The following is a 12,662-nucleotide window of genomic DNA, read 5'->3' on the forward strand; positions in this document are numbered from 1 at the left end:
GTTAGGTGGCAGAGTTGCAAACACTTGTACTGAAATAAGGGAACTCACTGCAGAGAACTGTCTTTTCACTTCTGAGCTAGACAATCACAGCCTCCAACAGGCCAGAAAAAGGGTCAGTCCATCCCCCTTCATCCCTCTGCTCAGGTTGCAGCTCTGGCCACATAGAAGGGGAAAGAAACACAAGTCTAAAGGGCAGATGTGTCCACCTGGCACTGCCTAAGCACTGGGAATGGCTTATGTAAGGCAAAGCACAGAGCAATTCACTTTGGGAACTGCCTCCCTTGCAGACACCTCTGTATCACCAGCTGCCTTCTGCGAATGAGAGCCTACTGCAGCACTTTGGTGAGGCAAAGTGAACAAACTGTTCACTTTCAGCACTGTGTGGGGTCTGTTAATGCCCATGCACCCAGCACAGTGCAAAGAGTGCATAAAACATCATCACTGGGCATGTTTGTGAAGCTCTCCTGGCCTGAAACACCTTATTTTAATTTTGAAGAAACCTCAGGAAGACTGGTGTTAGTGACTGATATCAAACCAGCTTTTTCTCAGTGACTCTCTGTATAACTGACTGAAAGTCTTGCTCTTTATTTTCTCTATTCAATCATTTTATAATTTTTGTATGGCTTTTCTTTTTTTTTTTTTTTTTGTAGGCACCACGTGATTGTATACTATAGTACAACTCATCACATTAGAGCAATTTTACTACTACCGAGACTGCACTATAATGTTTTGCTACCTAAACTCTGTTAAAAAATAGAGCCACTAGCTCATGAACACTTAATCCAAGTCCTTCTGGAGCCATCTTGAGAACTTCATTGATCTGCCTGAGGCCTCTTTTGTAATAATGACTCTTAGAAAGAGATTGGTGTTTTCTGTTATATCAATTTCCATCACTTAACAACGGTAGCTCTACATTCCTACCTTTATTGGTAGGATATCATATTCCTGCATTATTTCTATATGCCACACAGAGCAGCATCCAGAGGCAGGTTGTTTCTCATATTCCACATGTACTCATTGCTTCTTGAGACAGCTCTTTTGGTTCAAGTTCAATGAAAGTGACTCTTCATTATTTTTCCATTACATTTCAGTTTTTTTCTCTCTCAGCTGCACACTGCTGCAGAGAACAAACAACATCAGATGCTGGTTTTGCTCCCCATGGCCTCAGCACAATGAATTGCTATGCCAAAGGAATTCCTTATGATTTTAGGTATTTCTGCTGTTATGCACAGAAATACAAGAGATAGCATTCAAGGAATTTTTTGGGTTCTGGGAAGACAGGTGGGTCTTCTCACTCTCATACAGGTACAAGCTTTATAGACATTTAATGAACAAAATGTTGCCACTAAGCAAAGGAGGGTCGTAAAACTCTTGAGGAGACAGTTGGAACCAGGTTTTAGCAAGTTGTGAAGGCATGATAAGATGTGTGGGCTTGATGAGACTGCATATATGTAGCAGTTCTATGCTACCTGCTTTGTAGTCTCACATCAATCACTCACATACCTTTGGGATCTTGGGCACTTCTCTCTCTGTCCCTCAGTTCACATGTGTGAAAATACAGATGAAATTTACTCTTTAAATGTCAGTACTATAATCACTCACTGGTGTTTCATGTCTGTTTCATCAAAACTTTTCAAACCATAATGCCAAAATAAGCCATTCATAAGAATTGAGCATAGTTGCAGTAGATCCGGAGTGCAGAGCACGAAGCAAAAAAAAATCAAAACTGAAAAAAAAAAAACGAGATTTAAAGATTTTATCTATTGTATGTTTTTCTCTAAAAGAATTCTAATTAATTGAGGACAATTTATTTGCTAGAGAATGGATGAATGAACAGAGAAATAATTCAGTCAGCAATTGGCTATGACCACTGCCACTTGCACAGGAATATGATTTGTGATTCTTCCCTACTGAAAGTGAATTGTGCTTGAGAAAGGAGGGATGCTACCATTTCAATAATTTCTTCATTCTACCAAGACAGACAAATTAGGACCCACAGAATCCCTCTCCTACGTGACACTTCCTTTAAAGCAAGATTGTCACTCTGAGTAACTTTTCCCCTTGCTGTGAGACATTCCTATGTCATTTATTCCTTTAGATGCTATTTCAGCCTAGGAATATTTAAAAATAAAAATAAAAATGATTCACCCTCTGAGTTGACTATCACCCAAGTTAGAAATAAAAGCTCCATTTGCTTCAATTTTTCCCTGAATACACAACCAGAAGCAATACTATATGTACACATACAGCTGCAAAATATTTTCATTTCCACATGTTAGTGGTGACCATCACTGGATTACACTATTTTTTTCTGTCTGCAAAATAGTTTATCTTCCTAGTTCTTAACACCTTCTAGTGATGAAAAGATGTGACATGCAGCTCCAGGTATCTTGCAAACACTGAGGAGTGATTACACAGTATGCTACTAAAAGACATACCCTTTTCAGCATGTTTCAAATTGTCGAGTTGAAGAGAACAGTGTTAAGAAGAAGATTATTCAGGAAACATCCATACATGGAAAAAGTAACAAGTTTTCCTAATTTATAATTCAGAATTCTGCTCTATTTTCGTTCCTTGTGTAGAGTTTTATATTTTTTCTATTACATCTTAAGCAAATTTTAGATGCCTCACTCTTTCCTTGAATACAGAAAATACAAAAGTTAAAAGTTCTAAATAATCATATAATTTGTTCGGGAAACAGACTGATAAGTGAATGCAAGGAATTGCCTGGTTCAGTTTTGTTTTCCTCAACTTGAACATTTTTCTAACTGAGAGAAAACATCCCCATCCGTTTGATCGGTCATCATTAATGAGAGTTAAACGTTTTGACTTTTCACTGGTAACTTCCCCATAAAGGCAGCAATATAATGTTTTGTATTCTATGCAGGTTTAAAAAAATAATAATAATTAAGAAATTATTGTCAAGCTCTGCTTGTATATAGACTTGAAACAATTAAGCATCAAACACCAAATATTCCACTTGTGAACATGACAGTGATTTCCATGACAGCAGAGAAGAGATGAGGAGAAAGGAGAACGAGGGGTGAAGGAAAGCTTCTTACTACAAGATGTCAAAAGTAAAAAGCACTAAACAGGAATACATGAAAAATGAAGGCCTGTAACCATAGATTCCTACAGAGAGGTGGTGTTATTTTTACATATTTCCGGCTAGGAATTCTGAGCATTTCTGTAGTCCAAATAGTAAGAGGAAGCTACTCAAAGTCACGAGAATTTTCCTATCAACTGCAGTGGAAACAAAAATGAGCCTTTAACCTTAATCAGCTACTTGAAGCGAATTTACAGTGAGTTATCTTTTCTCCCTTCTGTGCTCAAAGATAAAACCATTATTTGTACATTACTGATGTTCAGGCTGAAAAAATATGCACAAGCATATTACTATTCTTGCAAGTATTTTCAGAGAAGGAATTTGTGTTTGTTATTCCCATGCTACATCTTAAGGTCATGATTCACTAAGAAAATACTTATTTTTGTGCTTTGAATGAGACTTCTTTTAAAATATAAATATGATGAAATCATTTCTAAGTTTATTATTCCTACTCTAATTATTAAAAATCAGACACACTTTGAAACATTAAGTTCTTAGGTAGAAATACATCATTACCACAAGTATTTGTCACAAATGTGTCTACTCAGTTGAGCTGCTAAGCATTCTTCTATACCTCATGATGAAAAGAGCTCCAGATCTATGCATACATTAAATAACAGTAAAAAATAAATGTTCTAAATTGGTAATTATAGAGCTACTGAATATCTGCTCTTATTTACCATGGCTACTGGTAATTCTACACATGCAGTTAGCACTGAAGGCCCTTGTAATTGTTGAAAACTTGAGATCTGCATGATACTGTAGCCCCTATCATTATATACTCGGACAAAGAAACAAAAACAAAGTAAAACTTGGCCATTTAAAAGGGAAAAAAAGCTTTTAATTTTGGAACAAGAGATAAACTAATAAAAGAGAAGAAAATATTAAAGTTGCAAATTTCCACTCTCAAAATAACTCATATAATTAAATGCTCTCCTTTCTTTTCAGCTAAGAACTAATTTTCTGAGGGGATGTCAAGGGGACTGCTGCTATGCGTTTTGATAAAGTTAGCATGCCATCATCTGCTAAATGCCTATGACACGTTGTTTTACATTTCTTGTCAACTTATGGCTCTTCCATTTAAGAACTGTTTAAATAAACCAGTATACATTCACACCTACACCTAGAAGTAACTGCTTTAGAAGAGTGTTTATTTTACACTTCCTCCTTATTCTTGTTTTCTGCCGTTTGCTGTTTCCTCAGTGCTGTTCTGATATCATATACAATAACAGGTGCAAGTGAAGTAAAAAGGAAAGCAATGTATTTCCCCCTCATTTGTCTCAAGTATTTATTGACAGACAAAGGTGATAAAAATTGTGAGGCAAAAGGTCTAGCCTGACATCTCTTTTAAAGACTCAATAGTGTACCGAACAACCGCAACTCAGTAGCTTCGTCTCCTGCTCTAAAGAAGCAAGACAAACAAACTCCCAAAATACCTTTATATATTTAGATTTTCCTTTTAAAATCTGGCCTGATGTTTGGGAAGTTATATTTGTTGGCAAAGTTCCCAAGAGATTCAGCAGAGTATTGCTGTTTCTTTTAAATATCTATAAATTCTTCATCTATTAAAATACATACATATCAGTAAAAAGTATTTAAAAAAAAAAAAAAAAAAAAAAAAAAAAAAGGGAAAGTTAATCAACACAAAATAAACACAACCCACTCTTCCTTCAGTGGATTCTTCTGAGTCAGAAGAATTCATTTTTCTCACGCTGCAGAACTCCTCTATTCAAACAACAGCCCAGGGGATCAGCAGTGGCCCCTAATCATCCTTGCTACCAGAAGGCAGAAGCAAGCGCTATTGATTAAACACAGCATTCTGTAAGATCCAGTTCTTCTGATCAAATTTGTATTCTCTCCCTTAGACGTCTAGTTCTGTTCAGTTCTGAACAAAATTACAGATGTACCTTTGTTAACTCATGTTCATTTCCAGAAACTGATCCTCTCGGTAATGTTAGCTATTAGTGATTATAGTATTGCTCAAGGCAGATTCCTTGTTGTAAATGGCACCGAACTCTTTACCTGGATATTGCAACAACACATTATGAGCATTGGGATATAAACAGAATAATGAGTAATGTGGCCAGCCTCTGGATTTAAGCAATAAACTAGCTGACTTCTGTGTGAAGACACACTCAGCTAGAAAATTGAGCTATCATCAAAGCATCTGATATGATGCCTGTGTCTTTTCTACTTTGCTAGTGACTGATCGTTATATTCAGCTGTGAACCATGGCCCGAAATGAGAAAGGTCAAAGTTTTCAAGGGCAGCTTCTGGATTCAAGTTTCCAGCTTGAAATACCTATAGGCAGATTTCCCAGGTGCAGGGTTGCCTGACATTTTGCTGGGTCCATATCCCCTTAGTATCAGGAAAAAACAAGGCTGGAAAAATCCACACACTACCTCAGACAAAAAGCCATTTCATTAAAGAATTGATCCTGAGGTTTAACATCTGTCAGAAGGATGGTATGATGCCTACTAGCATATGCACATTAGAAAATCCAGATCTAAAAAATTTATTTAGACTACTTAACCTTTTCTCTCCTCATTTCTCAACATGTTTTGTCTGCTGTTACAAAAAAAATCTATATAAATTTTGGAAATATAGCTCATTACCATAAACAGTTTTGGCCTTTTATTCAATACAGACGTACTATGGAAACGCTCTCTTATGAAAATAAGGCTTTGTAGGATCTCTACATATATAAAAATAGAAAATATACATTATGCTGGTATAAACATTTACAGGCATCTCTTGATTACAAAAGAAAATACGAGAATTACGCTCAAGAATCTTTCAATGAATTCCAGTTTTATTCGTCCATTATGTCACTGACTACAAGAACAGGAGTACAGCAGCACTGCTGGAGAAGTCTGCCACTAAGTTCAGGGCACAAATCTGGTGCTGTCAGCAACTTGTTGTCACCTAGTCCAGCACACCATCTGAAAACTTCACTTCTTGTCTGCTTTTCTAAAACCAAATGCACCCAAATGAACTGTTTCTCTGTTTTCACATAACAGGAGCGAGGGGTGGGTAATTCCTATTTGCAAGTTATGGGTGATTTCTTAAGAAAGGGAAAATAAGTGTAGTTCTCAAGCATTTCACTGCTATTGGTAAAGATGGGATAACATACACCATTCTGTACTAAATGAAGAGTTGTTCCTTTTCCTTATATTGCCAGCACCAAATGATACTATATGATCTCCCAGTAGCGATGCTAAGGCTGTCCTTTTAAGCTGCTCTGTGAAGGCATTTCATCCCCTCTCAAGCTAAGTGCCAACTTGTTTAACTTGTGACATTTTGCCACAGTCCCGTCAAGCGAACAGGAAGAACGCTGAAAAGACGCCGATTAGGCCGAATGCCTCCCGTTTTGCGCAACTCAAACGAATACACGTCCCGTAAAATCCAACGTTCAGAAATCCTTCATCCCTGTGACCTCCCGCCTCATCTCATTACAGCGCATCTACCGACTGTCTTTGCCCTTTCGTGCCAGAAAGGGCAGCGCGGACAGGCGCCCGCCGCAAGGCCGGCAGCTCCCCGCGGCGCCGAAGGGGTGCCCGGCACGGAGCGGGGCGCCGCACCCCATGGAGCCTCCGCGGCTCCTTTCTCCCCGGCATCGCTGCCGGCGCGGCCCGCTCTCGGCTCCGCACGCCGATCCCGAGGCCAAGTGATACAAAACGACGCGGTCCGGGGACAGGAGGAGCACCGGGAGGGAGCTGTGCCTACTCTCGGGGCTCTGACGATTTAATCCCGGGGCTTTCAGTAACTTTCACCCGCGCCTCTCATTCTCCCAGAAACTTCGTACAAAGCCGAGGAACGGGAAAACAAAGGGTCAAAGAACAAAGAGCCCAGCCGGGAGGGGAAGGAAGGGCTCGGGCTGACCCCTCTTCACCTGCCTCCACCCCGGGGCATATGTCGGAGGCCCAGACCAGGGCGTGAACCCCCTCCGCAGCATGCGTGGGCTCGCTCGGGGTCTGTTTCGGGCCCGACCAGTGGTGCTCTAGGGAAATAACTCGGCTAGAGCTGTCTCTGCTCCCCTAAAACGCTGGAGGCCCCAGCACCAGCTGAGCACCGCGGGACGCCACCATCGGAGAAGCGATCAGGAAGACAAGGAAAAACGTCCTCACTGCTCTGCTGCAGGTGTCCCGCCCGCCTCAGCGCTGCTTTTAACTCTCGCTGAAACGTCGCCAAGCGCCGTTTTTTTGGCTGTCCCTCTCTCCCCTACACACCTATACCGAGAGTGATCCCTACCGCGAAACTCCTACCCTGCTCAAACTCCCCTGAAAGTGGCAGGTATCCTCTTACCTGTTGCTACGAGGTCCCTGTGCTTTCACCAGGGTGCTTTAATCTTTTTTTTTTTTCTTTTTTTTCCCTCTCTCTCTCTCTCTCTCTCTCTCTCTCTCTTTCTCTCTTTCTCCCCCCCTTCCCCCCCACTGTAACCTGGTCGTTGCAGAAGCCACAGTGCTTTTGGAAAGCGAATTCAGCCAGGCGGCTGGGCACGGCACGGTTCGGTCGGGACAGGACGGGAGTTACAGACTTATTCGGGACAGCATTTCCAAACACTTTAAGAGATTGTTTTTCCTTCACACGTAAGCTAGAGGTGAGCTAATAGAGTCTCTTTCCTGAAGGAGAAATTAATCTGGCCCTTAATCAGGGAAAAGCAAAACAGAACCGCCACGGAAATGGATATCGGGGTGTGAAAGTGGCTGCGCTCACGCGGAGCCCCACGACCCGCACGGGAAGAGCCGCCGTGCCCCTCTCCTGACCTCACCGTGAGAGAAAGGCGCTGCGTGGGGAACGAGCCCGAGCTGAAAGCCTGATGGTCGCCACTTGGGAGCAGCTGCGACGCTTTCGCGTGAAATCTGCCGAGGGGACGGGAGCAGGACTCGTGGCAGCCCGTGCCCTCGGTGAGCTGCAGCCAATTACTTTGCTTTCATGAGAGAAGTTTTGCGTATGGCTGCTTGTGAGGAAACGCGAGAAGCTGACGAGCCTTTGTTATGATTTAATCAAAGAAATTAAAGAGGGAAGGGTTGGGATACACCCAGTTTGGGACTTCAAAAAAATTTTTAAAAAGGAAAAAAAAAAGGGAATTAGTTTTCAGGACGCTCTGTCCAACCGTTTTTCCGATGCGCAGGGCAGCGCCGGGCTCGCCAAGCCCATTCATCGCACCGCTGCCGGGGGTTTGGGGTTTCTCTTTTCCCCTTAATGGGGTTCCTTTCAAGACGCAATTGCGATTTCGGGGGGAAAGGATGAGTAGGTGCCAAAACAAGCTGAGGGTGGGGCGGATTTTAGCTTTTCAAACAATTTAGCAGTTGTACTCGCAGCAGAGATGTAGGTGGGTACTTGAAAACCTCTTCCACCGAGGTGTCCTATTTTAGCAATTCTAATTAACACAGAGTTTAAAAAATGCGAAGGAAGAGCGAGTTCCTTGCCTTGTTTCCAATGGGCGCGGGGGATACCGTCAGGTACAAAGTGCTCCTAGCTTGTTCTAACGTGCACCTTTGTTTAAAAGAGGAAAAAAAAAAAATAATAATAAATCAAGCTCTTCCTCCGATTTCAACTAATGTATTTTAAACTGGATTTATTTCCTCTGCTTTGTGTGATTTGATACCTACCGTGTAGCCCTGGCCCACTTTCAGCCCTGCGGGTGCGCTCTATTACGTGCGCGGCTGAAAGAAAAAAGACGCTCCTGCGCGCTGTACCTGCGCTTGGGAGCTGAATTGTGAGCAAACCCGGACTCAGCGGAGCGCGGATCCTCTCCTCTCCCTGCAGCCGTGGCTGTGCGAGTTCAGCCCAGCCCCTCGGATCAATCCCTCAGCCGTTTCCTGGTGCTTCTTTACACGGCTCCTTATTGAAAAGGAGCCTTTACCGCCACCTACAAATAGCCCCGGAGAGGAGGCACTTTCCCTGCGCTCCGTTCTCCCCACTCAGCGCTCTCTCCCATCCGCGCCGTGCAGGAGCTGCCCGCACGGCCCCTTCGCAGCCTTTGGGGCGAGCGATCGGCTCCGGGTTCCAACACCCGACCACGCCGGGAGCCTTGAACTTTGTTCCTAGGCACGTGAGGGAGAGGAGCAAACACCGACACTCACCGCGCTCTTTGGATTCTCAGGCACAACTCCGTCTCTCCCTCTTCTTTGTGTATGAATGAGCGGAGGTTACAGCCCGGGCACGCTGTATAATGCCCCGGATAACCCCGGCCCTGTTAATTTAATGCTACGCTAACCCAACGGCGTGCCATTGGAGCTCTGTGAAGGAACCAGCAGTACCGCGCCTCCCCGCGCACAGCCGCTCTAAGAGCCACCGTCCCTCCTACAGGACGCGGGGGTTTTGTCCCCACTTGAAACGACCGAGCGCTGCGTGTGGTGTGAGCGCAGGGAGAGGGGCAGGAGCATCCCTCGAGGCGCGCAGATAGCGCGCAGCCATCGCCCCCACGTCCTTGTAGCCCGCTCCTTTTTTTTTCTCTCTCTCTCTCTCTCTCTCTCTTTTAATTCCCCCAGATGGGTTTTGATGAATACAGATCGTTACCCGCGCGGATACCACGGGAATTGTCTGGGGGGCCGAGCTGAGCGCTCCGGGAAGGAGGAGGGAGGGCTCTGAGCCGCACTCTCTCCCGTCCCCAGCTCCCCGCCGGCTCGGGGGACAGCGCGAACGCCTCATTCCCCCCCTCCTCCTCCGCTCCTTCCTTCCTTCCTTCCTTCCTTCCTTCCTCTGCCCGAGCACATTTCTCCCCCACATTCGCCTACGTTCTATTCCTCCTTGCAGAAAGGAAGGAGCCGTGCGAACTCTAACTAAAAAGGGAAAAAAAAAAAAAAAAAAACCAGAAAAAAAGAAAAAAAAAAACCAGAAAAAAAGAAAAAAAAAAAAAAAAAGGTGGGAGGGAGACAAGACGGGAATAAAAAAAAAAAAAATAAGGAAGGGGAGGGAGGAAGAAAAAAAAAAAAAAGACAGAAAGTGTCTGTGCGTGATCGCTGCCCATCTGTGCGAAAGGTGCTGGCTGCGCGGTACTCACATGGCTGTGTGGAGCGGCTCGCGGCAATTAATGAGTCTCGCAGCTGGAGCTCCTCTCGGCCCGCTCTGGTGGAGCGCTCTCCGCTGCCTCTCGCGCACGCACAACCCCGAGCAGATGCTCCAGGACCGGCCGCTCTGTGAGGGGAACAACGCGGGAGGGTTTGTATCGCTCCACGTTCGGGTGTGTAGCCTATAAATAGCGAACTTTTTGATGGAATCAGCGAACAAATGAGAGGAGAAGGCGTAATTTTGCGCAGGGAGCCCCCCTTTCTCTTTGCGAGATTAAACCCCCCCAGGCAGCGGCCAGAGCGAAAGTTGTGGGTGTGCAGAGAGGAATTTGAGTTCACTTTGATTGTGCGCGAGATTTTTGTTTGTTTGTTTATTTGGGGCTCTGCTTTCTGTTTTCCCCCCACAGCCCATACATTACACCCTCCCTCCTTCAAATCGGGGGCAGGAACTGACCCGGATTAATGCCGACTTTAACTCTGAACTGGAAATACGAGGCGTTTGGGGGTGTTCCTTTTTTTTTTTTTTAATTATTTTTTTTTATTTTTTGGAGGACAAAGAGGGGGGTCCACGCTATCCCGGATGGACGTGGATGAGGCGGGCAAGCGGCTTTCTTGACTTGGAAAGCAAGAGGGGGAATAGGAAAAAACAAACCAGACTGGAGTTATTTGAGGGATACTTCAGGAAGGAGGAAGGGAAAGAGGAAAAGTGTTTGTCCGCAGCTTTAGACAGTGCCCCGAAAGCGCTTCGCTTGGGGTTCCCCTCAGCCCACACAGAGTCGCATTGAGGGGTAGGAGCGAGCGCAGTGCTCCCCCCGGCCGAGATCAGCACGGAGGAGCCCGGCCTTGCCGGGGCAGCCGTCGGGCAGGGTCCCTCGGGGCAGGCTACGCTCAGCCCTCTCCCCGTATTTTGGCTGAGTATCGGCAATTTTGGGTCTCCCCTCTCGCTGATCGCTCCCTGCCTACTGAGGGTTTGCGTGCCAGGAGACAGATCCAACCGCGGCACCGAGATTTTCTTCCCTGCCCGCTCTGACCTGCCGTCCTGTCCCGGGGAGCACAGCCCTGCTCCTCCCGCAGCTCCGGGACGCGCCGCGCTCCCCTCTCCCGGCGGCAGCGAGCGGAGCGGCTGCGGGGCGGTGCCACGAACGGCCCGGCCCGACCCGGCTCCGCAATGCCCGCTGCCGCTCCCGATGCCTGCCGCAACCCGAGCCCTGCTGCCCTGCGTTCCCTTCTGCCCGACGTCCTGCTCTGTCCGCGCACGTTTCCAATCTCATGGCTCATAAACTATTAGCGAGGAGATTTCATTATTCACCTTCTGTATCGTACGAAGGCGAAAAGAAAGAAATCACAAAGATAATCCCGATCCGAGCAGCATCGTGCTGCAATGGGAGAGTTGCACGGGGCCCCGGTGCTTTGCGGTGGGTGCTCTCGAGGAAAGGGTGAATCCTGCGGATGGCACGGGGGCTTTCTGTTTTTATTTTTTTTTCTTTTTTCTTTCTTTCTTTCTTTCATTCTCTTTTTTATCCCCTTTTTTAATAGGCTGTGCAAAAGTTTGGACCACGAGGTAATTATAAAAACCAATATAGCGAATTTTAGAGAGAGACCCACTTTGCAATTTTACACCGAGAAACGAGATATTCCAGCAAAATTTCGGGTCATCGTCGACAATGGAGAGATGTTCTCTCGCTGTTTAATATACATGGGGTGGGAAATGGAGGGAAGGCACCACCAGAACACGTAGTGCCAAAGGAAAGGAAAAAAAATCAAATTACTGCATCACATTTTGGGGCTATTTGGCAGGACGCTTCAAAAAGAGACCCACACTTGATTATATCTCTAATGATTTTGCTGTGTAGCTGCTAGTTAACATTAAGGAGCAAAAGGGGCTTTCTACAGAGTTTGTGCATTAGGATACCTTCAAAAAGAGAAGAAAAAAAAAAAAAAAAAAAGATTTTCCTTGTACATTGATGGCACATCTGGGACTGCAGATGACCAACCTGGACCGACTTTTAATTAACACATTGACCTGCAGAAGAAGCGAACTCCCTGGGAAAAATGCTGTGTATACACCAAGAGCTTTTCACGTGCTGTGGGATCAGCTTGATTGCCTGCCCCAGCCTCCCTCCCAACTCGTTCTGGAGGAATACTGCCACTGAAAGGAGTGCATGGCAGTGCCCAAAGAGCCCGGAGATGCTCAGCAGAGCGTGGATATTCGGGTGCTCAGGGGTGGGTTTCACACTCCACATTCTGCCTGGAGCTGAGAGTAGCCCCACCCGTGTGTTGTGGCCCTAAACCCTCCCCCCCCCCCCCCCCCCCCCCCCCCCGGGTGAAGCACAAAGACAGGTTAGTGGCCTGAAATGCGGATCCTTCCCTCTCTATTCTGTCTCGCTAATCCTTTATATCTGTATTTGTATTCCTTTTTTTTCTTCTTCTTTCTTTCCCCTCCCTCCTCCCCCCCACCCTTCCCCCCCCCCCCCCCCCCCCTCCTTTTTCCAGGGCAGATTTCAGACAGGTTAGGTGCATTATGCCCTCCCCTGCCCCCA

General features: G+C 45.5%; 1 protein-coding gene across 5 annotated transcripts in view; it reads right to left on the minus strand.

Moving 5' to 3' along the window:
* Positions 1-10,401, minus strand: part of ESRRG (estrogen related receptor gamma) — a 379,159-nt gene extending 368,758 nt beyond the window's left edge. The window contains exons 1-2 of one of the 5 annotated variants that reach the window (XM_052690400.1): positions 9,196-9,297; positions 8,539-8,605 (exon numbers count right to left, since the gene is read on the minus strand). Coding sequence is in view for 1 of the 5 variants with exons in the window: in XM_052690311.1 (XP_052546271.1) it covers positions 10,116-10,117 (2 nt within the window). In the remaining 4 variants the exon portion in view is untranslated. Of the gene's footprint in view, positions 1-8,538; positions 8,606-9,195; positions 9,298-10,115 lie in introns of those variants that run through there. The other 4 variants (XM_052690381.1, XM_052690311.1, XM_052690390.1 and 1 more) reach the window with 4 other exon arrangements.
* Between the last annotated feature and the right edge of the window lie 2,261 nt (positions 10,402-12,662).

The sequence above is a fragment of the Tympanuchus pallidicinctus genome, unplaced genomic scaffold, assembly GCF_026119805.1.
Source record: "Tympanuchus pallidicinctus isolate F22 unplaced genomic scaffold, pur_lepc_1.0 scaffold1, whole genome shotgun sequence".
Classification (NCBI taxonomy): Eukaryota; Metazoa; Chordata; class Aves; order Galliformes; family Phasianidae; genus Tympanuchus; species Tympanuchus pallidicinctus.